At 40.0% G+C, this 27,164-nt stretch overlaps 2 protein-coding genes across 3 annotated transcripts in view; one reads left to right on the forward strand and one right to left on the reverse strand.

The window, feature by feature from the left end:
- Positions 1–5,479, forward strand: part of dgcr8 (DGCR8 microprocessor complex subunit) — a 37,911-nt gene extending 32,432 nt beyond the window's left edge. The window contains exons 13-14 of the mRNA XM_068006127.1: positions 233–346; positions 1,863–5,479. Of these exons, the coding sequence (XP_067862228.1) occupies positions 233–346; positions 1,863–1,946 (198 nt within the window). The 3' untranslated portion in view covers positions 1,947–5,479. The remainder of the gene's footprint in view (positions 1–232; positions 347–1,862) is intronic.
- Positions 5,480–7,791: 2,312 nt separating this feature from the next.
- trmt2a (tRNA methyltransferase 2 homolog A) lies at positions 7,792–27,142 on the reverse strand. Of its 2 annotated transcripts, none has more exons than XM_068006128.1 (12): positions 27,067–27,142; positions 23,678–24,309; positions 19,954–20,062; positions 18,984–19,165; positions 18,048–18,162; positions 16,795–16,910; positions 14,966–15,077; positions 13,498–13,620; positions 11,848–11,923; positions 9,727–9,843; positions 9,472–9,568; positions 7,792–8,289 (listed from the first exon to the last, which is right to left on the reverse strand). In XM_068006128.1, the coding sequence occupies exons 2-12, from the start codon at positions 24,292–24,294 to the stop codon at positions 8,163–8,165; spliced, it is 1,791 nt and encodes a 596-aa protein (XP_067862229.1). In that variant the 5' UTR covers positions 24,295–24,309; positions 27,067–27,142; the 3' UTR covers positions 7,792–8,162. The 2 variants fall into 2 exon arrangements, with proteins under 2 accessions (XP_067862229.1, XP_067862230.1); XM_068006129.1 differs by having other exon boundaries at positions 27,040–27,113.
- Between the last annotated feature and the right edge of the window lie 22 nt (positions 27,143–27,164).

The raw sequence follows: 27,164 nt of genomic DNA on the forward strand, positions 1-27,164 counted from the left end.
TATGTAATGTACCAATAATTGCATCATATGGCATTGTGGTCTTGACTTGCATGTGGTTATTGCAGGTGGAAAAACATAACCCCTCCTTGGCTTTCCTGTTACTTGCCTTCATTAAAGCAAGTTTTTTTTCTACCTCTGTCATAAAATGTGGTAATTTAGCCTTTTGTTGTATTTGCCCATAATTTATATGCTACCTTTTTAAAATGCATCTGTTTCTACTATTTTAACACAGGAAATGTCTGATAAAAGTGTGATTGAACTGCAGCAGTTTGCCAAAAAGAACAAACCGAATCTGCATATTTTGAACAAGTTACGAGATGAGATGAAGAAACTGGCACGGGACAGGGTAAATGTTTACGTGCTTTTGGGGGAAAAGGAGGAGCTCATGCTTTGAGCGCTACCAAAAAATTAACTTCTGCTGGGCATGTCTCCGGTTCAAATTAATAGAGCGTACAGCACAGATACAGGCTATTCGGCCCAACGGGTGTGTTTGTGCTCCGCACGAGCCTCCTCCCTCCTTACTTCATCTCACCCTATCAGCATATCCTTCCATTCCTTTCTTCCTTGTGTTTATCTAGCTTCCTCTTAAACGCATCTATACAAGTCACTTCAACCACTCCTTGTGGTAGCGAGTTCCACATTCTAACCACTCTCTGGCTAAAGGAGTTTTTCCTGAATTCCCTATTGAATTTATTAGTGACTATCCTTTATTTATGGCCCCCAGTTTTGGTCTCCCCTGCAAGTGGAAACATCTTCTCTACATCTACCCTAACAAACCCTTTCATGATCTTAAAGACATCTATCAGGTCACCCCTCAGTCTTCTCTTTTCTAGAGAAAAGAGCCCCAGCCGGCTCAATCTTTTCTGATAGCTATAACCTCTCAGTTTTGGTATCATCCTAGTAAATCTTTTTTGCACCTTCTCCGGTGTCTCTACATCCTTTTTATAGTGTGGAGAGCAGAACTGTTCACAGTACTCTGAGTGTGGTCTAACCACGGTTCTATACAAGTTTAACATAACTTCTCAGTGCTTTTCAATTCTATCCCTTTAGAAATGAACCCCAGTGCTTGGTTTGCTTTTTTTTTAATGGCCTTATTAACCTGCGTTGCTATTTTTTAGTGATTTGTGTATCCCTCTGTTCTACCCCATTTAGACACTTATTATCCAAGCTGTATGTGGCCCCCTTATTCTTCCTATCAAACTGTAATACCTCACACTTGTCTATATTGAAATTCATTTGCCAATTACACAACCATTCTGCAAGTTTATTGATGTCTTCCTGTATTTTGTCGCAGTCCTCCCCGGTATTAACCATAAATTTTGAAATTGTGCTTCTCATTCCTGAGTCCAAATCGGTAATGCAAATAGTGAACAACAGTGGTCCCAACCTTGTGGAACACCACTTCCCACCTTTTGCCAGTCTGAGTAACAAAGTTTGCCTTGTTTTTTTTCTTGCCAGTTATTTGCTCCATGCTTCCTCTCCTGCCAGCTTACAGTTCTACTGGTACTAAGCACCCACTAGTACCATACTCAGTAGGCCATTCTTTAAGTGTGAGCCTTGACAATGAGTGTTATAAAACTGTTTAAGTGAAATACCAAGTGAGATCCTGTCCTCAAAAGCAAAATACCGCGGATGCTGGAAATCTGAAATAAAAACAGAAAATGCTGGAAATACTCAGCAAGTCAGGCAGCATCCGTGGAGATAGAAGCAGAGTTAACGTTTTAGGTTGATGACCTTTCATCAGATTTGAATGTGAGATCTTGACCTCACCTGACATTGAAAATAATTGAATTATAAAGGTGTTAAAAAACAAAAATGGCATATAAATGTAAATCTTTTTTCCCCTCCCACCTTTCACAAAGGAGGAAACTCGGAAGAAGCCGAAGATGACAATAATGGAATCAGCACAGCCAGGCAGCGAACCTCTTTGTACTGTTGACGTGTAAAGCACTGCAAAATGGAGAGCAATAACGCACTGGAGAAACTCATCCTCGACAATTATCTTTACCTTCTTACAGAGAACATATTAAGTTGCAAAATGCAGACAATTTTTAAAGGTCCCCCACCCCAGCTTGACAGTGTACTGCTTTAATTATGCATCAGCGTTTTGCATTACAACAGGGCAATATTATTGAACTTGAATCTTTTACCTCTATGTCAGGAAAGAACACAAAGCTAAAGGTAGATTGAGAGTATTGGATGATATTTGTTACCCAAAAAAATAACCTTTAGACCTGTGAACTTTTGAATTTGGTCTATCAGTTAAATTTTAAGGCAGATTTAATGGGTCAATGATTTCCCCCGCATTGGCCAACTACAGAATGGTGATTAAAATTTCATTGTGCACTGATCTATTGGTCAATTAGACGCTATTGTACTACGGGGGTAACTTGCTGGAAGAAGTTGTACTTTTCATTGTTTACGTGTAAGATGGTGCCAGTTAGAAATGGCTTTCAATAGTCACTATTTAAGTTATTTCTTTTAATATGAGCTATTCTTTTTGTGAACGAATTTTAAGCAATTTATCAAGGAACTTTTATCAGTAAACTACATGTTTTAATGAAGTGACACTTAGCTAGCCATCATTGAAGAAACACAGTGTTTATATGTGGAGATCGTATGAAGCAAGGGTTTTAGGAACCATGGATTTATATTGGAAATTTTAGAGCAAGGTACTGGCATTTTGACTCTACAGTTTAACAATGGCCTTTATAGGATGTTAATCATTAGTGAACGGCTCTTAAATTGGAAAAAGAAACAATGACTATCGTGGTCTCTAATACATGGACATACAATGGGTTTTTAAATACGTTTTGTAGTAATTGTGTTGTGACTTTGATTTTGTTAAGGGACTCTGTCAATATGCATCATTTTTATATGTAAATGGGTCAAAAATCTGGATCCTCTATAAGTAAATATAATGCATGTTGAGACTGCAAAATCCTGTTGAAGAACTGGCGGTGTTTTGTCTTTCACTCTCAACTTCTGTCATTTGGCACAAATAGAGAATGTGTATTTTTGTAGCGGTAGTTTAGTATAACCAGTGCCAAACTGATGTTCAGCTTTGGAATTGTTGCATCAGAGCTGGAGTTTCAGCCATTTGTGTTTTCTTCTGATTCTGCTTTGCAATGTTATGTCCAGTACCAGATCTTGCAAGTTTGGACAATTCCAACTCTCTTCGTCAGTATTTTTTTGGTAGGAGCTTTATCATTGTTAAAGCTGTTGTAGGTATTTGTTGATTTTTTTTAAGTATAGTCTGGCCCACTGTTTTGGAACAAATCATTAATGATGCAAACGAACAGGTTTGATTTGTGCCACTGCTAGAAGTAGTTAAAGTAATGATGAGTTGATAAAAAGAATATAATGTTCCTCCACTTAAAGTTTAAATTATTACCAGACATGCAGATTTGGAGGTTGTGAAATAGAAGCTTGAATTAGTTCTCATTGTCTTATACTTACTTTGTGTTGGGAAACGACTTTCCTTTCAACAACTTAGTTTTACCTCACTTAAACCCAGGATAATAACCTGAAGGAAACAAAGTACCATGACTAGCTCCTGTGCACTCTTGGTAATGTGAACCAAAGCTTAATAATAGTGTCTTATGCAAACTGACAAACTAATAAACTTTTTTTAATGCTTGCTGCAGGCTTCAACAGTGGCATAGAGAGGGGGAAACAAAAAGAAAATAATGCAATAACTGCTGGAACAAAAACTTGTATTTAAACTGCTGTGCACTGTCATTTTGTGAAGTTTTTTGTGTGTTTTAAATGTTTACTACTTTTCTCTGTTGAATGCAACTTTTCTTGCCTTTGCACATAAGCACAAGTGCTGCTGCGATAGAGTACAGATTGTGGTTTTGCGAATTTGCATCTGCGTGATCAACTTAAAGTGAAATGAAAACTAGTTGTCTTACCTTCATCCTAATTGATTTGTACCTTTAACATTGGTATTTGTGTGTATGGATTGTAACTTGTAAGTACATTATATTCAATGTGGATCTCTTTTTTAAAAAAAATTAAACCCATCAACTAATTTTGCTGCCTAGAAGGTAATCATGAAGTATGGGATTGTAATTTGACTGCCTTTTTTCAATCCATTGGAAGCAAAAATTGTTTGTGATTATGGGTTGTATCTTGATTGTGCATTGTTCCATCTTTTTTTAAGCATGAGACTGTCTTATTGGTGCATCATTGTGTAAATGGTATTATAGGAAGGAACAACCAATAAGCCTGAAAAGATGTTAAACTCTCATTAAATAACTACATGATAAATCCGTTCCAGGATTCAGAAAAACGTTTACTCTTAAATGCATGTCAAATACATAATAGATTTAATATTCATTCAAAATGAGAAAAAAAAACTTTTTTAAATAAAACATTTTTTGATTAAATACAATAGACCCTCTAACACTGCAAGAAAGGTATTGATGTCTTATGCAATCTATAAAATTTGGAAACAATGTGAGAGGCAACTGCGTTTTCTTTTTAAACTTGCATTTGTTTTGCTCAAGAATTTGAGGACTTGACCTCACTTTAAATGTAGCTATCAACCAATTGCAATTACTACTGTTCTTGATGTCCGAAAATTTATTCCAGCAAAGCTTATGATAACTTGTATTTTGTATGATTGAAGTGTTTAAATGTGACTCTTCACAAACTGGCATAAAGAAAATTAATTCCAATGAACATTGAAGCATCCATAGAAATCTGGATTCTGCTAAGAATTGGTGTAGAAAGAGTCTTATAAGGTTTTATTTTTGTTTGGTATTCTTGGAGCCTGCTACCTAAATTGTATTAGAGTCAAGAAAGAACACTGCAGCTTCCCTGGCTTTACAAACTGGTTCACTTGTATCGTTTCAGATTTATTTTTGTTTCTTCATTAACTGATTATGGTCTTAGTCTGTGGTCTACTTAAAACCAGAAGCTCTATCACCAATGTTACATTTCAGTCAAAAACACATTATCCTTCTCCAGTGACTAATTAATGAAGTTTCTCAAATTAAAGTGCGAAATGTTTTTTCATTTGAACAGTTAAAGGAATGAAGTCCTTAAGTGGTGGAATTTTTAAGGGTGAAGTTATTGTCATGGAGTGTTTTTATGATTTGTCCTAGTTTGCCAAGAAACAATAAGAATTGTGCAATTGCAGCATTGCATTACATAGGAGATTTGGCCTGGAGTCTTTTTTTAAAAAAAGTATAACAAACAGTTCATGTTGTGCCCTGTGTTTTTAAGTCGTTTGTGTCTGAATAGGGAACTTGCAGTGCAAGAGTGATACTGCACTTATGAATTGTGCATTGTGTGCAGTTGTCACAATAACAGTGCTATTGTAAGTGGCTACTTTCAGGCTTCACGTACATGTCCTTCGGCCTATGCTTGCTGCAGCCATCTGGATATTTGTGTGTGGTCCTTTTCGAGTGTGACACGTATTTTTTTTGCTCTGTAGTTTGAAGCAATAAAGTTTGATAATTCATTATAAAAAGTTTTCTTTCACCATTCCTACAAATTTTTTTTAGTGCAATCACTTGTGCTTTGACATGAAAAATGAATATATTGAGCAAAATATTGGAAGCTTGCTAAATGAACAGTAGAAATATTATGCAGTGGAACCCTCCTGGTCCATATTGCCATATAAGATTGGATTGAATTTCTGGGTCTGTGCAAATATAGGTTAAGCTCAAAGCTGTGAATAATCAGGGTAAATCTTGGATATGGATAAGAAATTGGCTAAAGGGTACTTGTTCAGAGTTATATCAGGGTGGGAGGAAATTATTGAATGGAGTGCCCCAGGAATCAGTATTGGGGCCACCACTGTTGACATCAATGACTAGGTCTCAGGAATCCAATGCAAATTAGTGAAATTTGCAGATGATAGTTAACTATAAGGGACAGTGAAATATGAGGAGGTAGCTGAAATTACATAATGAGCTGGACAAAGTATGTTAAGGGCTAGAATGGCAGATGACATTTAGTGCAGACAATTGCAAAGTAGTCCACATTGGAAGGAAAAATGGGCAACACACATATTCCATAAAATGTGTTGAAAAGGCGAAGGATGAAGTTGAAAGAGACAGGGGTCTAATTACTCAACAGGTTCAACCAATGCAGAGCAGCAATCAACAAAACCAATAGAATGTTGAACGATGTAGCTAAATTGGTAGTATATAATTCAGAGGACATCAGTCATATATCGTGCTCTAGTCTGACCACACATTGAGTACTTTTGTAGTACTTGTAGTTTTAGAGATCTAAGTTAGATGAAAGATCAGCAAGACTTGGGCTTTTCAGCCTGGAAAGAGGCATCTGAGATGTGATCTTGTATACCTTTAAGATACTAAATGGTATAGACAAAGTAAAACCAGAATATTCTTTTAAATAATGAGTGGAACAAGAGGCTACAAGTTCAAACTAATAAAAGGCAAACGTAGGACTGAGAGCAAAGTTCTTCAGAGTGATTAATGGAGTGGACATGAATAGAGCAGTGGAGGTAAAAAACCTGGAATCATTGAAGAACCAATTGGATGCTTTAATGGGGGGACTTGGTCAGAAAGTGCCCCCACCTTTCATGGTAGGTAAATTTAAAAACTCATCTGAAATTAACAAGAACCATGGCTATGCACTGATGTTGACATGTGCCTAACTATGCTGTGGCAGCATGTAAACATTTATTTTGATTGTGTGAAGTGATGCAAAATATGCTTTATCTGAAGAAATGATTTCTTTATATGCTGGTCATGAGAAACCAATTGGAGGGAGCGATGTCTATATTTAGTACTGACTCATATTCAGAGATGGCCCATACAATATTCTGAGTATTAGCTAATACTGTGTGCAGGGGTGGAGAAACCACAAAAACTGACTTTTCAGGAAACCACTAAAAGGGGACAATATTTACAAACTGACTATCTGAAAGAAATGCCCTGCCTTGTATTTTATATGGTGCTGCCCCAAATGAATCTATGCCCAGCAAGCAACTCCTTTCGGATAAGCACTCATCAGCAATGCTAATCTTCAACTTTTTTTGTGTATATATATTTTTAGCAGCAATAGTTAGAGGTCCACATCAGTATGTTATCAGATGTATAGTTGTGCACCTAGCCTAGGCTGATTTAGTACCTCAATGGAGTATGCCATTGCTTGGACAAGATATTAAATGGATAATCCCTCGGCACTATTCAAAGAAGAGCAGGGAGGCTCTCGATATCTTAGCCAACATTCATCTCAACCAATACCAACAAAATAGATTGGTCACTTCTTACTTGCTGTCCACAAATTGGCTGCCACATTTTCTACATTATAACTGACTACACGTAAAGCACTTGAGATAGCCTGAGGTCATGAAAGGTGCTATAGAAATGCAAGTTTTTTTTATATAATGAAGTGGGAGGGAAGGGATTCTGACATGTTTTTTCTGCAATGTAGCTTGCTTCTGCTCTCGCCATATCAGTAGGAAGCACTGGTGGTTGTATCTCACAGGCAAGGAGGAAGAAAGTTGGAGGCAGACACTGCCAGAGCTTTGAGCTTTATAATCAGCTGAAGCACTGAGGGAGCACTGTACTATCGGTCCTGTCTTTCAGCTGAGATGTAAAACCAAGGCATTGTCTGCCATCCCAGGTGGATGTATAAATATCCCTTTGTGCTATTTTAGGAGCAAGGGAGTTCTTCTGGTGTACTGGCAAACATTTATCCCTCAAACACTGCCAAAACAGTTTAATTAGTTATCTCATTGATGTGTTGCTTACAAGGGCACAGACATGAAACCTATTAGAAATATAATTGACCAACAAATGATCATAACCTTCAAGTACTGACCACAGATTTTATTTAGTTCCAACAAATTCATACACAGTGGGAATATTTTATATGGAGTACATGAATCATTCAGATTGAAGTCCTAATCACAGCAGCCACTGTGGTGACTTAGTTAAAACACTTGAAATTACTTAAATATTGTACATAAAAAAAATTGTATTCTAACATCATACAGAAAGGAAATAAAATAATTACATGCTGCAGAAAGTTATGCACATGGTAGATATGAAGATGTGATCTTCAAGGTAGCTTCTTTGGTTAATCCCAAATTTCATTATTTTTAACTCCAGGTCATTTGCATCAGATTTAGCCTTGCTTTCAGTGTGCTCCGGTCGGTTCTGGAACATCTGATCTTATTCCACCCTCTCAAACAATATTAACAGCTCATAGTACATTGTATGTGGGAAGAGATCGACAGCCATGGCTTTAACTGGACGGAAAGGAAATCCCTTCACTCGGTGAGATGGGGCACGACAAAGGCTGTGGCAAAGGGGGAGGAAAAAAGTCATTTATATAGTAGTTTGCTTCAAATTTGATCAGAATGCTGTTGATTCATTTAGCCTGGGTAAAGACCCCCAACCTTCAGCTCTCAGTGAGAAACTCAGCCATTCTAGAGCTGGCAGAGTAAAGGCTCATTTTTGAAAAATATATTTAATTTTGGAAACCTTTTAAACAAAGCACATTTTTAAACTCAAATTATAGCTGCATCTCCTACAATTGATTAATTTATAAAATCAGTTCAACAGTGGTAGCAGAGAAGATAGTTATACAACGTTTGCAAATTACTTGCATTAACTTAAAACTTTTTTCAAAATTGCTATTTATATTCAAATCACAAGTACAGATTCTACTGCAGATCAATTAGTTTAAACAACTTTCTCATTTATATACTGTTACCACAATAAACCAATCGCACCACAATAATCAGTAAACAAAAGTATTAGTTGGGACATCTAGTGTTCTATTAACTGGAATTTTTCCCATTTTCACCCTCTGCACAGCAGCACTGTAATTTTAATTGGAACCTGGTAAGTTCAATCCACTTTTCTATTCCTATTAATTTTCAGCATATAATTCCCCATCCATTGCACAGTTCACCTGCTGAGCAGTACACTCAATTGTCTATCCCCATTAATTGCAAGGTTCTTAATCATCCACCTTTGCAAATGCTCCCAATCTCTAGTGTTTGAGCCATGGTTTCATGCCAGTATATGCAAGTTGCATGTCCCCAGTATGTTGGTCGCAACCTGAAGGCCAAGTTGCAGAAGTGGCTTCAGTGCACTCATCTCCCATGTTTAAATCCACATAGTGCAGCCATTCTGTGTGAAATGGTTGGGAACTTAACCCCATCAAAATCTGGTACTTCATGCCAGCAGGTGGGACAGCACTGCACTTAAGACTGCTATCCTGCAAGCCAGCATTCATAACTGTGAAGTAAAATGTATGGAGGAAATAAGAGGTGATACCTTGTCTCATCATTAGGGCACTGCACACAATACGATTACAAGTAAAAATTGGAGTGATGCAGCTCTACCTGAAACAATTTGCAGGTTTTACTGTGTTGTGCTTTTATATCCCAGAAAAAAAATCTGAATTTGTATAACAGTTCCTCAACTACATTTTTATATTAAAAGTGCTAAAATAATAAGTACATAAACTTACTCCACAAAATTGTTCATAGCTGCTCGGGCATTACAAGCAACATAAATTAGACTTTTCAGGTGTTCTGCTCTTCTTATTGCTAGTACAACTCTGGAATCTGTAAGTCAAAAAATGGTTAGATGCAAAAAAAAAGCACAATGTTAATAGAATATAGGATGCTCAGTTCTTAAGAGGAAAAAATACAACAAAAAATGTCTGTAATCCTGGACTGGCAACATTCAGTAATGCAGTGTTCAGTATCAAAATGGTTCTTACGCAGTCCTGCCCTGGGTGGGTCCACAATAGCAACCAAGTTTTGCGATGTTATAGAGTTAATTACAGTGGGAAAGAGATCTTCAGCTTTCCCACATAAGAATTCCACATTGGATAGACCTGAATGGAAACAAAAATGTCAACATACAGTGATTAAAACAAATATGCTTCCTGCCAGCCTTGAATAAGAGCATTTGTGTAAACTGCAAGACATTAATATACTTTGATGTATATCATAAAGAGAATGATTTGAAAACTGCATCAAAATTATGCTTATACCAGTGGAACTTCTAGAATACAGTGAAACCTGTAAATTAGGGACACCTAAGGGACTTGCATCAGGTGTCCTTATTTTCAAAATGGCCATTGTATGTACAGTAAACTGGATGAGCCAAATATCCTGCAGCGTTCCTTTTTTTTGCTCTCACCTGCGATCGTGTCTAATTCTGAAGCCCTGCCAGCGGGATGTGATTTCAGTTCATTGCCATCCCAGAGACCTTTTCCATTGAGAGAGGGATGTCCTGATTCGAGGATCTGCTACGTTGGCTGCTGTCGGGCCGGAGTGCCTGGGAGATCCCAGCCAAATTGGGGGGAGGAGGGGGGGTTTAACGTCCTGCGGACCAACATCCGGGACCCCCTCCCTCCTACGGTTGCCAAATCTGGTTGGAGGCATTCCTGGAGGTTTGATGGTGACATCCGACCATGTGACATCTACAAATATTATTGCATTTACCTTAAAGATTGGGTCCCCTGTAGTTGACTATTTTTGCTTGGGGTTTCGCACCAGCAGCTGTTGTGCGAGAAGTTCCAAGAACCCAGATGGACGACTCCAGCCTCCTCCTGACTGCGCTCCATGAGGTCCCGGCTCTCTATGGGTGACAGCACTGAGCCAGAGGATTCTCCAACAGCAGTTGGCATTCTTTACTCAGCATCCATAGCAGCAGAGAAAGCGCTCTATCCTTGGGATCGAGCCATGCAAGCATTCAATCCCAGAGATAAAGCAGTTTCCTGGCTGCTATGGATGCTGGGTAAGGAGATCCCCATCCCACAAAAGCTGTTTCTTTCACCCGCTGCCATCTCACACGGGATCTTGCCTCAACCGGGATCTTGGGTTCATGTCACGCTACACGTAACCCCACCAGCGAAAAAAAGTTACCTGTTTTTAATACAACTGGTCATTCTCTCTCTTTCTCTTCCTTTTGGATGTTTCTCTCTCTCTCTCTCTCTCTCTCTCTGTCTTTGGGTTCTGACCGTTTGTATATTCAGTAGTCTTGTATGTAATGTCTCTCTGTCTGAACACTATTCAACTCCTTTGATTGCCTTGATAACGGGCAGTTGGAAAGATTATCTGTAATCACCAGGCATTGTTCTCTGACTATATATGCGGTACCTTTCATGGAATCCCACACTCACCTGACGAAGGAGGAAGCCTCCGAAAGCTTGTGATTTTAAATGAAGCTGTTGGACTATAACCTGGTGTTGTAAGACTCCTTACGCTTAGCTCAGTGAGTGTTTTAAGTTGTAAACAGACTTGGTGTGTTGAAAGCTGTCCGTAGTTCGTAATTTGCGAGTGTCTGTGGTTTCAAGGTGCAGCTCGTATCTATTGCAATGCAGGTTATTTGGGATTGTTAATAAGAGTCTGTTTTTTTGAAGGTGTCCATTTTTTAGGGGTTTCCGTTTGTACAGGTTTCACTGTATACTAACAAGCTTGTAATAAAATTTGACTGCTTCCTCATCTGACTTGAATCAGTGAGAATTTCAGTATCTGCTTGAATCCAAGCTGTGAACAACAATTGCTACTGAATATTCCCTGGGAGACTTTCTGCAGGTTCAGCCTGGTTATTCATGAGAGGCTGCAAAAATGAGCTTGCGGCAGAGGGAAGAGAACAAATAAGATCGATCTCTTTCCCATATCCGTCATGATCATGTTGATCAAGATGTGGCTTTGACAGTATCTGGGGTGGGGCCAAGAGATGGACCATCCTGCTGTTATGACTAAGGAAGGCACCGCAGTAGTAGCATTAACATGGTGGTTTAGGGGAGAAGGTTCTGAAACAGGAAATCCAGATTTGGCTTGATTAAGATTAAGAAGTCAATTTACCAGAGATGTTATTAAGTACTAACCATTTAACTCTGCATTCACTTTAGCATCTTCTACAGCTTCCTGGCACATTTCAATTCCAATAACTTTCTTCACTCTCTGAGTGAGAAGATAAAAAAATATTGTTAATCCTAATTATCAAAATATCTAATCCCAATATTCCTTCTGTTACTCTAATGCTTCAACAAATTTTAGAAATACTAGTTGATCTCCAGTGTTGAAGCTAGAGGAGTCTGAAGCCTAGAATATAGCTGCAATGTTTAGCTGTTAACCTTTTAAGGCCACTGTTCCAGGTACTCCCTATGGGTCCTACTCGGTCCGCAGGTCAATTAGAGTTTGTTTATAGGATGTTTGCAGATTCTTAGACTCTGCCATGCCACTGCCCATAGGGAAGACAACACATGGAAGGGTCAAATACTTTGAGTCTACAGCACAGAAACAGGCCATTCGGCCCAACTGGTCTATGCCGGAGTTTATACTCCACACAAGCCTCCTCCTTCCCTACTTCATCTAACCCTATCAGCATACCCTTCTATTCCTTTCTCCTTTGTGTGCTTATCTAGCTTCCCCTTAAATGCATCTATGCTATTTGCCTCAACTACTTCTTGCGGTAGCGTGTTCCACATTCTTACCACTGGGTTAAGATGTTTCTCCTGAATTCCCTTTTGGGTTTATTAGTGACAATCTTAAATTGATGACATCTACTTTTGGATTCCCCCACAAGTGGAAACATATTCTCTATGTCAACCCTTTGAAACCCTTTCCTGATCTTAAAGACCTCTATCAGGTCATCCCTCAACCTTCTATTCTCTAGAGAAAAGAGCCCCAGCCTGTTTAGTCTTTCCTGATAAATATATCCTCTCAGATCTGTTATCATCCTTGTGAATCTTTTTTGCACCCTCTCCCATGCCTCTACATCCTTTTTATAATATGGGGACCAGAACTATTCACAGTACTCTGTGTGGTCTAATCAAGTTTCTTTACAGTATCATCTTCGCTTTTCAATTCTATCTTTTTGCATGGATAAATAGAGAAACCAGATGGATTCCTTCTCAGCCTGACTCGAGTAGTGCAAATACAGAAATCGTCCACCAATTTCCCTTCTAGTGCTGCTTTACCTTTCAACACATCACATAGCATGATGAGCGAACAAGCAAGAGAAGATCAGAGATAAGAAAGCGAAGGTAGCTTTAAGTAACTTGGGCAGGAAAACAAATATTCATGCTACTTATTGGATATGGAAACTTCTGCTGACTTTTGATACTGTTGGCAAAAGAGTGCAGCAACAGGCAGTGACGTTCTTGAGTAGAGATACCAACTGTGTTGAGGATGGAGGCAATAACATGGACATCAATTCAATTTCAGTGAATACATTGCAAGGTACTGCAGTCTGAATTGATAGTTTTTAAGTTCAAGTAGCTACTTTCACTTTTTCTGAAATCAAGATTCATCACTGTCTCCTCCTCTAACTCTTTCCCTCTCCCCAGAACCTCAAAACTGTGGAATTACTAAGTCTTCCCTAACCCCTACATTCCACAAGATTTTAAAACCCAGGCTTAACATCAACCCAAGTTTCCCCCAAACGATCTCTCCTACTCTTTTCAATGTTGTTGACGCTTTGCACTATGGCCCTGGATCCTTCAAGGTTTCTCAAAAGGAAACCTTTCACATACCTTTGCCAGGGAAAGCCCAATAGTTCCAGTGCCACAGCAAACATCCAAGACTATACTGTCTTGGTTAAGATGGGCCCAGTCTCCAACTGCTGAATAAAGCACCTCCGCAGCCTGGGTGTTCACCTAGATACGAAAATGTTTACATCAGAGTAATATACATCAGAGTAATAATACTTAATTAATCGGGTTATTAAGTCCCCAGCACAAAACAGCCCCTTTTGTCCCCGAACAAACCAGGACACACCTCCTGCCGTCAGGAAATCAGCCCTGGTTGCAGGTCTCAACAAAAGCTACTTTTCAGTCAGACAATAGCAGCCGAATGATGATTCTGATTTTCTTTATCCTGATATGGGGAGATGCCTGGCTCCCAATAAGGTAGACACTACAGACCAAATAAAGAATGTAGAAGTTTCTTTACAGAGAATGGTGAGAATGTGGAGCTTGCTGCCACATGGAAGTGGTTGAAGGAGATGGCACTGATGCATTTAACCGGAGGCTTGATAAATACATGAAGCAGAAGGGAATAGAGGGATATAGCGACATGGTGGGAAAAGGTAATTAGAGTTGAAGGAGGCTGGTGTAGAGTATAAACACTAGCATAGATCAGTTGGGTCGAATGGCCCGTTTCTATGCTGTACATATTATGCACTTAACATGCCCTTTCCCAGTTTATTTCCTTACCTAAGTGAGGCAGGAACAATAAAATGGAGGAATATAGTGGAGTGCCTTGTGACACAGGATGCTGATGTATTAACTTCCTGTGCAACAAAATGGTAGAGCATGCAAGGTCATCACTCAACATTCCCCACATCTCTTCAAATTTTCCCTCCCTCGGGGGAAGCACTAGCCATCTTTTCTATGCCTTCCCTCAACAATGTCGCCGACATTGGGAACTTAGCAGGGCGTGCAGGTGGTAGAAAGAACAAAAACCTACATCCCACCACTCCACGCTGGCAAAGTTCACAGCAGAATCCAAATTTTAAATGTTTTTGGGAACCAGGCTGTGTAGTGGGTTAGTACACCGTCCTTTCCCCTCTGCGGCCAGGGTTTAAAACCAGCTGAGACGTAAAGCTTATTCCTGTTTGTACCCTCTCTGGACTGTAAAGTCCCTATGTGATAAGTGTTTGAATAGTATAAACCCACTTCCTGGTAGGCTGATGACTGCAGCACAAAGCAGTCCATAATTTGGCAGTAAATATCAAAGCTCGCCAAGCAGTCACAAAAATGGTTGCTGTGGGAGATAAAAATGCCACACTGGTGCAGTAGGTGGGACCCTTCTCAAGCTGGTGTTTAAGCACCTGTCAGAGCAGGGTAGAGCTGTCCATCTAGCTGTGCTATACTCAAACGGGAAATGCTTGATATGCACACCAAGAACCTACAACAGAATGTGTTCCATTCGCTAGCACTACATCCTCAAAGGCAAAATAAAAGTTCAGCTTTAAACAATATTTAAAAAATTCAATTTCACCTGGAAAAATGCATGAGGAGAAATTCTGAATTTAAGTCCAAGGAGCTCTTCATATATGTACTTTTCCCCAGTCACGTGGTCCAAAGGCAAGTCTTCCAAGTTAGGAGATTTTCTGAAAGTATTCAACTTTTCAATTAGAGATTTTGACAACTGATGCAGTTCGAGAAAGAAAAATAACCTGCATTTCTATGGCACTTTAACACATCCTCAGGATGTCCCAAGCACTTTATTATCAATGAAGTTTGAACCTTTATAACCTTTGAAGTGTAGTCATGTGGGCAATTTGCAGCAAGGTCCCACAAAGATCAAATGACTGGATAATTACTTTCTGGTGGTGTTGGTTGAGGGACGAATGTTGGTCAGAACACTGATAGAACTCTTATCCCTTAAATAGTGCTATGGGTCTTTTACATCCGATTAGCAGACAGACGGTGACTTGGTTTAACGTCTCATCTGAAAGACAGCATCTCAAACAATGCAGCACTCCCTTAATAATGCACTCAAGTGTCAGCCTAAACTACGTGCTCAAGTTTGTAATGTGACTGGGGTTCACTTGTCAAAGCTGCCCAGGCAATGTACAAAACCCAAGAATACTATAGTTCGACTATACAGTTCTGGTATGTTCGCACTTGAATCATGGTGTCCAGATTTGGTACCTGCAGATAGTGAAGGATGCCAAGGTTCTGGAGAGGGTGCAAAGGAGGAAGACCAGGATGATCTCAGATCTTAGAGCTCTTGTTCGGAGGATTCCGTTTCCCCTTTGTTGACCATCCCTTCCTGACTCTTCCTCATCTATGCCTTTCATTTCCCTTTCCAGCTCTTGACCTTTTGAAATTTATCTTAAGCTCCTCTCCTGTTTTTATTTTGCATCTATGCTTTTGTGATATGGAAGAGATAATCAGTAGTGTGGGTGGGTAGAGAGCCAGGTGATCAGAAATCTGTGGGGAGGGGGGAGGTCGGAAAGAATCAAACCAACAGAAAAACTGGAAGGGTTTATGAGCTGTCATGCATGCGCAGGTAACAGAACCTGGGGTCATTCATGAGTCATTGAGATGGATTGTAAAGTAAAAAAAAACAATTTAGGAAATGAAGCTGGAGACAAGAAAAAAACACTGACCCAAACTTAAATGGGACAGACAGCCTGTTTTCATGCTGTAACTCTACACGAAAGAGTCCCACCTGTTAATTGTATCTGTGTGATTTATATCAATTAATGTTAATTATATTCAAGTGGTGGGTATCAATTGGGAACTCTCTTGTATCCATTTATAGGAGGGTGTGTTATGTTGTGCTCTGTGAATAAAGGCTTGGAAGCAACTGAAGACCAGGCTCCCATATTCTATCCTTCACCAACTGGCTACCCAGTTATAACACCACGCATCCCCTCCCCTGTCACACAGGAAGGCCCCCGATAAGAAAAAGCAAGGTAGGAATATGGAATACAAAACGGATTTTTACAGCAATGTTTGATTATAAGGTAAATTGTGTAATTTTCTTTTAATTTATCTAATTTTATTTATGCGGCAATATATTCAGCCAGGTCAGGAAGAAGTGCTGGTTGGTACTGGATCAGTACACAGTGACATGGAGAGACTGCTGAGTTACATTGCCAGTTCTCTGGTAAAACAAAGTGAAGGTTGGAGCAGGTATTTACCTTCCCATGGGCAGAGCTCCTTTCATAGGCATCTGAATGCTGGTAAATCCTCTCTTAAAATTGGTGAAGAGTCCAGTGAACCAACATTAAAAAGTTTAACAATTTTAAAAAGTTCCCAGATAATCCATTGAAATTGGTGCTAAACACAATTTCTCAAATCTGGATAATTCCTTACCTCTGACCTTCTTCCGCAAAGTAAAGTGAAGTTACTCCACAATCCTTCCCATCACCTTCTGTGAAATATTTGGCTAATTCACCTTGCAGTTCTTCTAGTTCCTGTTTGGTTAGTTTCTAAAAACAGGGGGGAGAATTTTTTTTTAAAAAACATAGAAGCTCACCAAGAAATTAGGAAAAACTAGCAGTGAAACTACGAAAGAGGCAACAAAAACAGACACAAATTAACAGTAATTGTACAGCATACACATAGTCCCATGACAGAAATTTCTGAATCTGAACAAAGCCACTGTTCAGAGGTGCTGAGTAATGGTCACTGGGTGAGAATTATGCCTCCCCTGTCTCTCTAGTGGTCAACTCAGAGCAGCAGAGCTTGGGGGCAGGTCATGATTGAGGAAGAGAAGAGGAATTCACACCTTAAAAGTGGTTGGTAATGTGTTTGAGGGTGTAATAAAGTCTTCTGGGTTCACATGACCTTGTAAGCCTAATACTTGTCCTTCCATAGTTGCTGTCATCCAAATCCTTGCGTTATTGTTTTGTAATGTACTCCCAAGTATTACTTAAAAATCCCTTTAAAAATTGTATGGTTTTAATAGGGAAAAAAAGTCAATAGTACAGTGTAGAAGCCAAAACGATTGGTTCAATCTACCTAGACAACTGATGACCTCTTCAAGTGCTCATTCAACCAGATCTACGTAATAAGCAATTCCACCCACATTGGTCAGGACTGTCAAGTAACATTCACATCATCAGCCGATAACAGATTGGCCTACTGAGAACTTAGCAGTTTTCATGGGACTCAAGGCGTCAGAAATCGCTGAAAGTGTAGACTAGAACAATTTTCTATCTTTTTTTAAAACTGCGTTTTATGCTTCAGAACTGCTAGTCGACGGCAGCCCCACAGCAGAAGTTTTTGTGGAATCACTTTGATATGAAGACAGTACTTTACCCCGTGGCAATGAATGGGACAGAGGGCAGCACTCTCAATTCAAGATGTTGCTGCAGCAGAACGTCAGCAAATGTCTGTTCCCAAGCTGCCTCCAATGAACAGGTAGACATAAAAACACAGGAACAAAAGACAGACAACTGGCATTGGTAAGTGTACAAATAGCTAGCCACCTTTATGTGACAGCCCGGATGAATTCTACATTTGGTACATTAACCGTTCTACATCCATTTTCTCTTGACTTAGTACTGAAGTACAAAATGACCATGAGACGATAAGACTTCAAGAACGTAATTACTGAATAGTACCTGAGGGTTGAAGTAAATTATAGCCATGATCTGCTTGGCTCTAGTGATGCGTACAGTCAACTGCTTCCAGTGACCTTCATATGTTTCTGGGCTATACACGGAATAAGGAGATGACCTGCGAACCAAAACACAATCAGAAATTCAATAAACTTTTAAATAGAATGGGAAGGGGGGAGGGGAAAGAGAGGGACTTTCTGTAGCTTGAATATGAATTATTTCAGCATGATCTTAATAAATTTTCCATTTTGCTGCTACTGTACTTTCCTTGACATTGTATAACCAAATTGGCACACAAGCAAAAGCCCATCTGGAGTGGATTTCCCCTATATCTATTCTGTCTGCACGTCGTGTAATCACCAGAGGATTGTCTGAAACAATGCTGCTGTTTTGTTTTTAGTAGCAGCTAAGACAACCACACAACAACGACCACCCACATACAACTAAACTATTTCAAAAGAGTCCACATATTTTAGATTGCCAAGTGGTTTGCAAAAAAATAAATGCGCTGATTGCTGTATAGAATTTTGCAGGTCATTGTGACAAAAATACAAGAATGTTGGATTGGTATTTCAAGCTGCAACACGTGTATGCAAAACAGCACAGGTCGGATTCCCACCCTTGTCTGCTATTTGCATTTGGGTGTATTTCACCAGATCACGAGAAATGAACCCAGGCTCCCAGCCTGGCTGAAATGCATGCCTTCCTTCAAACCAACATAAAGGGGCATTGGGCAGAACTGGTAGAGAAGCAAGATCTCAGATTTTGCAGCTTTCCAGGTGAATGGGAGACACCATTTCTGGGGCAGACAAAGGGAAGCAGCAGCAAAAAAAAGGGATATGGAAAAAATACTGTAATAATCCAACTCAACAGAAAAATAACACAGTAATCTTATTACACACTATTTGTTCCACCGAAATAGTGAGCAGCTTCAATAACCTTATGTAGTCCTGAAATGCCTTCGCAACTTCTTTCGTTTTGGCAGGAATGTGAATCGTATCAAACGGCTCTACAACTGCACACGATCCACCCTTGTATTTACCCAAGCGACATCCTATAGTTTTATCTTTTCCATTTGCTCCAACGCCAATTAGAAACTCGCACTTGTTACGGTATTCAGTCTGAAACAAAAAATCGCAACGCTAAAGATAAAACTGGCACGATTGAAACCATTAGTACAAACATCAAACCTGCACTGTTGTAGCCGCTACATTTCACGTCGCTGAATGGATTCAGGTAGCATCCCAGTTAGGATTTTGGAAAGTTAGGCAACAATTCTTAGATGAACGCCAAATGTTAAAATATAAGATGTTAAAGTTCAAATACATTATTGTGTGTGTGGGGGGGGAAGGAGTCGAATTCCCTGCCAAAATGGCTACTACCTTATTCGCTAGTAGAGTGTTTCTGGTCTAGCAAAGTTTGCAGAAAAAGACTGGGGTGTCTATTTACATTTAGCAATATAGGCTTTCAATATTCATGCTTCTCTAAATGCGCAAGAACTATTTCCACTACTGAGGCTCCATTTGGAGGCTCTGTAGTTCACTGCCGTTTCTGTCCCTCTAACTGCATTCATCAAACTGGATCGGCTGGCATCCGGATCCAGAAGGCTCAATCAGAAAATCTGAGGATCAGCTTTTCTGTACAATTACAATAATGTATTTGAACTTAAGCTCCCCCCTCCCTCAGAGGGCTCACCAGAATCATTATTCTTTTGTTCATTCAGATGTTAGGAAAGATTTCAGCTACAAGAAGAAACAAAGATCTAAATTTTAAAAAAGGCAACACCATGAGGCACTTTTAAGGCATCTACATCCTTAACAGGATTGCAAGATATTTCTAATGAAACAACACAGCAAATATCTTAGTGGACATGAATTCAGTCTTGTGACTTACTCTGATGTTACCGTACCTGTAGAGGTGATGGTTTCACTCCCTCGAATGGACAACAGGTTCCTCCGTATATCTTTTTCTGTTGAAACACCCATGGCACGAAGGCTCGATTATGGGTTCCTATTTCCCTAATAGTTAAAAAAAATTATATATGGGGCACCAATTAGATTCCACTAAATTAAGAAGTTGTACCATAAAAAACCCAATTAACTGATCCATTTCAGTGCTGTTTGTGGAGCATGTTGGTGCAGATTGGCTGCAATATTTGACTACTTAATAATAATCACTGCACTTCAAATTTACTGTGTGAATTACTTTGAAGTGTGATAAGGCGCTCTACAAATCTCTCTAGTTTGGGGTACAGTTTTTTTTGCTTTTAAATTTGATTTTCCTTCTTCACCCCCTTCACAATTTTGTTTAGGAGCTTCATTTCCTTGTTCAGTCAGGTAGGCCAACTCAGACTAGACTTCTAAGTGTCCACAGATCAATGCTGCTCAGCGATGAGTCAGCAATACAAGCTCTCCAGATACTGCCTCATCGTGTCTGGCCCAATAACCTTTGAAACATGCCTAATGAGGTTGGCAAGTTCTGCCAAGGGCTCAGTGTCCCTGCATCCCATAGCACAGTGACACAGCAGAATATGTGTTCACTCAAGTGAGGGACGCCATTTAAAAATTCAGTTCAGAATAGAGCCCAGCAATAATTTCCCCCCCCAACTCCTCAAAATAGTCCAATAATCTTGACTGAAGGCATTTACGCTTCAAGTGCAGATATCCTCAGTTATTTTTTCCAGCCATGTTCTCATTGCTACGCAATTCTGCAGCCGGGAGGGTGGCACCAACCTGCACCCCAGCAACTATCAATGTCTCATCTGTCCATCTGCCAGGGGGCCACTAGTAAAGACACCCCTTCTGATTTACCCTCTTTCTTGTGCTATGCAGCTTAGAGAAGTCATATTTACACACCGCCTTTAATGTAGAAAAACATCCCAAGGCGCTTCGCAGCTGTGCAAGGAAAAGGAGAGATTAGGCTGGATGACCAAAAGTTTGGTTAAAGACGTAGGTTTTAAAGGGGGCCTTAAAAGGAGAGGGAGGTGGAGAAATGGAGAGCTGTGGAGGGAGGGAATTCCACATTATGGAGCCTAGGCAGCTGAAGGTATTTCTGCCAATGGTGGGCAACATTTAAGAAGCCGGAGAGTTTTGAGGGGTGGGGGGTTACAGAAATATGGAGGGGCAATGCGATGGAGGGATTTAAAAGCAAGGGTGAGTATTTTAAATTTCAGGTATTGAGATTCAGAAGCCAATGAAGGTCAGTGAGCACAGGGGTGATGGACGTGTTCCTACTGGGTATTGTAACTAGTGGAGTGCCGCAAGGATCAGTGTTTGGCTGACTCCTTACCCTGAGACTATACCCCCTAGTTCTAGACTCTCCAGCCAAGGGAAACAACATCTCAGCATCTACCCCTGTCAAACCCCCTCAGAATCTTATATGAGAGGTAATAATGTAATTACCTCTCATAATGTAATTACCTCTCATTCTTCTAAACTCAAGAGAGTATAGGCCCAGCTATTTACAATCTATATTAATGACTTAGATGAAGGGACCGAGTGTAATGTATCCAAGTTTGCTGACGATACAAAGCTAGGTGGGAAAGTAAGCTGTGAGGAGGACACAAAGAGTCTGCAAAGGGATATAGACAGATTAAGTGAATGGGCAAGAAGGTGGCAGATGGTGTATAATGTGGGGAAATGTGAAATTATCCACTTTGGTAGGAAGAATAGAAAAACAGAATACTTTTTAAATGGTGATAAGCTCTTCAATGTTGGTGTTCAAAGAGATCTGGGTGTCCTCCTACAATAAACACAAAGTTAGCATGTAGGTACAGCAAGCAATTAGGAAGGCAAATGGCATGTTGTATTCCAACCATCTTGCAATAAAGGCCAAGTGTAAGGAAGTCTCACTACAATTGTAAGTAAGGAATCTTACAACACCAGGTTATAGTCCAACAATTTTATTTTAAAATCACAAGCTTTCGGAGATTATCCCCTTCGTTAGGGGATAATCTCCGAAAGCTTGTGATTTTAAAATAAAATTGTTGGACTATAACCTGGTGTTGTAAGATTCCTTACATTTGTCCACCCCAGTCCATCACCGGCATCTCCACATCATGGCTACAATTGTAAGGGCTTTGGTGACACTTCATCTGGAGTACTGTATACAGTTTTGGTCTCTTTATCTAAGGAAGGATATACTCACCTTGGAGGCAGTGCAATGAAGGTTCACTAGATTGATTCCTGGGAAGAGAGGGTTATCCTATGAGGAGAGGTTGAGTAGAATGGGCCTATACTCTCTGGAGTTTAGAAGAATGAGATGTAATTATATTGAAACATATAAGATTCTGAGGGGGTTTGACAGGGTAGATGCTGAGAGGCTGTTTCCCTTGGCTGGAGAGTCTAGAACTGGGGGGGAATAATCTCAGGGTAAGGGGTCAGCCAATTAAGACTGAGATGAGGAGGAATTTCTTCACTCAGAGGGTTGTGAATCTTTGGAATTCGCTACCCCAGAGGGCTGTGGATGCTGAGTTGTTGAATATGTTCGAGGCTGAGATCGATAAACTTTTGGACTCTAGGGGAATCAAGGAATATGGGGATCAGGCGGGAAAGTGCTTGTTGAGGTTGAAGATTCAGCCATGATCTTATTGAATGGCGGAGCAGACTCGAGGGACTGTATGGCCTACTCCTGCTCCTATTTCTTATCATCTTATGTGCTCCAATGGGCTGCACTGTCACCACCAAAAGCCTGCAGACCAAAGTCTGGAAATTGGATTGCGCCTGAAATGGGGTCTGCCTGCTCCCAGTGCAGCCTATGCTGCAGGCACCTAATGAGAATGGCAGCAGGTCCACAGTGCGTTGATCCGCTGACCTCATTAGGATAGTACCAGTGAGCTCTGGCCGCCAGTCACGGAATGGGGAGCAAAATTGGCATGCTGGGATGCCAGCCAAGGCCCTCAACCAAGTTTGGGAGAGGGGAGTAGATACAATCAGGAGGGTTGAGAGTTTAATTTCTGTTCAAAATGTAGACTGCTATTCCAGTAAGAATCCAAATAGTAAAGATTTTGATTCCATCCACCTTGTAAAGGACTAGTCAGCATAACGATCAACCTTCCACTGAAACCACTTACGACTCATTATTTATTCAAATTTATATTCTATTGTGATTTTTTTTAAGCTCATAACAGTGAGGGTTGTCCGTGCTGGCGAATGGAACGCACTTCTGTTATGGACACTCAGTTGCAGCACTTCCAGGTCAGGTATGGGGCTTTTCAATGAAAGGCAAAGCTCCCTCTATTCTGTTCCAACAATGCACCTAAATGGTCAGAATAGCATTGAGAATTAGATCAAAACTTAACTCATTCCACACTAACTATGCTGGCCGGCTGAATGGGAATCCATTTATGGGCAGCTGTGTGCTGCGGACCCCCACCAGTAACTGGCTTGAGACGGTCCAAACTCAATTCATTTAGAATCCCTACAGCTGGCAGAGACTTCCATCTTGGTAGTCTGGATTAGTTTTGGATTTCTGAAAATCAGGCAGCTGCATTAAAAAAGACCAAGCGGCAGGGTTGTGTGTGAGTGTGTGTGTGTGTGTGTGTGTGTGTATGTGTGTTTGTTTTTATAAAAGACATGCCTTCACATTAGTTGCTTGACTATCCAAACCCAGAATCCCGAGGTTAATGTACATACGTGGTCAATAATGCCAACACTTGCAAGACATTCTGCTCTTTCTTTTTCAGCTGTTCTTCATATGGAACGTTCCATAGGGGTGTCACAACGTCAGCAATTTGTTCGCTTAAAGGTCTGTCCAAACCTTCTGCTGGAACAGCACGCTTCTGCACATGATTATCATTCTCAGAGCTTTCCTGCTTTCGTTTCTTGGCAATAGGATCAGCTTTTGGTTTTGCTAATCGGACGCACAAATTCCTATTTTTCCAAACTTGCCCCTGAAGGACCTCCATGGCTCGGTCTCGTTCTTGCTCTTCTTTAAAAGTCACAAATGCAAAAGGCCGTTTTCCAAAGAGTTTGATTTTATGAGGAACCAGGCTGTTCCTGCTGAGGAATTTTCTTAAATCACTGAAACTTACAAACTTTGGGAGGTTCTGTATTTCAATCTTGTAAATCTCAGATGTAAAAAGATCACCTTTGATATATCGATAGACGTCAGCTCCAGGTTCAGTCCCTTCCATCTGAGTTTCATTTGAGATACTGGAATCTTCATTTTTCTCCGGCACAGTTAAATCAGTTGGTTCATTGGCTTCTCCTTGAACTTCTCCAGGAGATATGCTGGTTCCTTCTTCCGCCATTATTTCACCAAGATTCTAAAATAGATATAATCCCACCATTACTATTCTACAAAAACTTTCCGCTGACACACATTCATTCAACAAGCATTCCTAGATCAAACATTACACTGCCACATACTCCCTCAATTCTGTTCCAACAATGTGCTTTAACCCCAAATTCAGAAGAATGCTCAACAGATCAACATGAACTCTTGATTTTTAACACGTCTAAAGGATATTGTTAATTTGTGTCAAATAAGATTTTTTTTTAGGACCTGGATTGAATGCTTAAATGCTTTGTTTCACTACCCCCCCCCCCCACCCCCACATACAAGATCCTTATAGCCTTTAGAGACAGTAGACTTTCATCCCTCTATCCAAACTGAACTCAGTACCCAAAGTGAAAGGATATGGTGCATCATCCAGTCCCCTTCATGTGCAAAAATGCCACAGGGATCTAAGCACTCTGAAGACAGACAGACAGAAAAGTGCCATCGCTTAGAATTGACTTTGTACAATCCCCTATCCCAATGCACCACCCATCTATAAGTTGTCAAATAAGTCATCTGCTCCCACACCTCTGCCAATGTTCTTTTTGAACTGGCGTACAGGAGGTGCATGTGGTAGCCCAATTTGACTTGCCCTCCCACACTGTGTGTAAGTGAAAGCTTCAGCTCTACACTCACTGAACAGTGGAACTGTAACCAATTTACATCCTACCATTCAATGGCACAAAAAGCACATACACCACTGCTTCACTTCTTCAACAGAGCAGGACAAAGCACCTGTTTCTCCTTATCCCACATCACACAAAACTTCTGCCTCCGTCAAGTGTTGCAGTATTGTTGACCTTAAATACAGCACCCACTTCCTACAACATTATAGCACATCATGGTGCGGTGCCAGCTGCCATTTCTCTTCTACCCAATTATGCTAGAATATAACACTTTACACACCATCAATCCTCTGGTAGCTGTACCTCATGTGTAAGTCAGCTACGAGTCCAAACAGGCTATGGAGGAGGTTCCACCCCAGCTCATTTAGTAAATGTATGCATTTCCAGCAGGGGATCATTGGATCACAAGGAGTGAAAACCCTGCCTGGTTCTCTTTTCTCCCCCCTTTCCAACTCAGAGGGACTGAAAGCAACTACCAACCCAATCAGCTAAATTGGCACCTACCAAGAATCAAACTTGGTCTGTATAGTTTCGTTCCACAATGTGCAGGCCCATTGCTCATTAAGCTATCCAAAGCACTTGTGTGTGTGTTTTTAAAAAAAAATAAAACTTCCTACGTAAATAGTGTCAAGTGCACAATCAAGATATAACTAAAATTTAACAGCTCCATATACTTGAATATTTGACAGCATTAGGGAAAAAATATATTGTCTCTGCCACTTAAGTACCCCTAAGCTGCTAGATGATGTTTCAGAGTTGTCCAATGTAATTTGTCTTCAGATTCAGTGTCAGCCTTAGCTCAATGGTGGTACTCTTGCTGGTCAGAAGGTCACGAGTTCAGAACTTGAGCACATAAGCAAGGCTGACAGTGCAGTACTGAGGGAGTGCTGCATTATCACTGATGCTGCCTTTCATACAAGATATTAAACCAAGACCCCATGTACTTTCAGGTGGATGTAAAATATTCCATAGCACTATCCAAAGGCAGAGAAGCTCTTACATGTCCTGGCAAACATTTATCCTTCAGCCAACACCACCAAGGACAAATTAAATGGTCATTCATCTCATTGGTATTTGTGGGAACTTGGCTGCAAATTCCCACCATCTTTGCCTATAAAACAGCGACTCCACTTCAAAAGTAATTAATCGGCTGTAAGGCACTTTGGGGAATCCTGAGAACATCAAAGACACGATATAAACGTGTGCTTTTACTTGCTGGTTGTTGTAAAGCCCAAGGCCATCATTCAATAAAACTGCCCAGCATCCTTTTTACCACCCTTCCAAAAGTACAGTATTTGTAACATGAGGAAATAGAGGAGCAAAACTTTTTTCCTAACACCACTACATTCTGCCTTCTGGAAGTCACAAGAATCCTGTAGTTCCTATCTATACTTTATTTTTAAAAGATGCAAATACAAGGCACTGTGCTAAGGAGATTTAATTTGCAATAGGTTTAGCCCAAAAGCAGATCAACTCATTGCTTATTTGTCTATTAACAAATAAGCAATTGGATGCTGAATACAAATACTACAGTAAAGTAGTAAAACAAGTTAGTAATATAATAAACTAAAACCATAGCTTTGCAAAAATAAACTTTAATAAAACAAACTGTTACCGTTTTAGTTTATTAAATCTAGGTAAACTATTGCTCAGCAGCTGGTTTTGCATAATTTCAGGTGACCTGCACACAAAAATCGTCTAAGAATATTCGTATTTAACTTGGACACGTTACTAAAATTTTAAATAAACTGAAACATATTTCAGATGCAAAAAAAGTGCACATTATTATAGCAGCAATTCTAAGGCCTCTTTAAGGGCAGGAAAATTGATAAAACCATTCATTTTTAAAACAGGATTAAAAGAAACACATCTCACTCAGAAAAATTAACTACTTAAAAGTACAAGATTTTGAAAGCGGATTTTTTTGGAGGGGGTGGGGGTAGGAATTTTTTTGCACGTGGCTGCTATAATGCAGCTTTTTAATAGTATTTGTTTAAATCTCATGAGAAATGTATTTTCACACACTGAAAATAAAACTTCGACATTCTTTTACGATTGAGAAAACGTACATACTGAAAACAAATACATACCACCCTAACTTGTTTATTTTTACTCACATTAACTAATTTACTCTTTAACGGTTCACTACAGCACGCCTGTGGGCGCGTCCATTTTATAAAGGCCACTGTGGGCAGCCCCGCAAAGCATTGTGGGA

Source organism: Heptranchias perlo, chromosome 25 (genome assembly GCF_035084215.1).
Source record: "Heptranchias perlo isolate sHepPer1 chromosome 25, sHepPer1.hap1, whole genome shotgun sequence".
Lineage (NCBI taxonomy): Eukaryota > Metazoa > Chordata > Chondrichthyes > Hexanchiformes > Hexanchidae > Heptranchias > Heptranchias perlo.

Coding starts and splice junctions, on each gene's coding strand:
- trmt2a (XM_068006128.1), bottom strand. CDS start 24,294: ATGGCGGAAGAAGGAACCAGCATATCTCCTGGAGAAGTTCAAGGAGAA. Junction 18,163..18,983: donor GCATTTCAGGACTACATAAG/GTTATTGAAGCT, acceptor TTTGGTTCGCAG/GTCATCTCCTTATTCCGTGT. Junction 15,078..16,794: donor TTTGCGGAAGAAGGTCAGAG/GTAAGGAATTAT, acceptor GAATACTTTCAG/AAAATCTCCTAACTTGGAAG.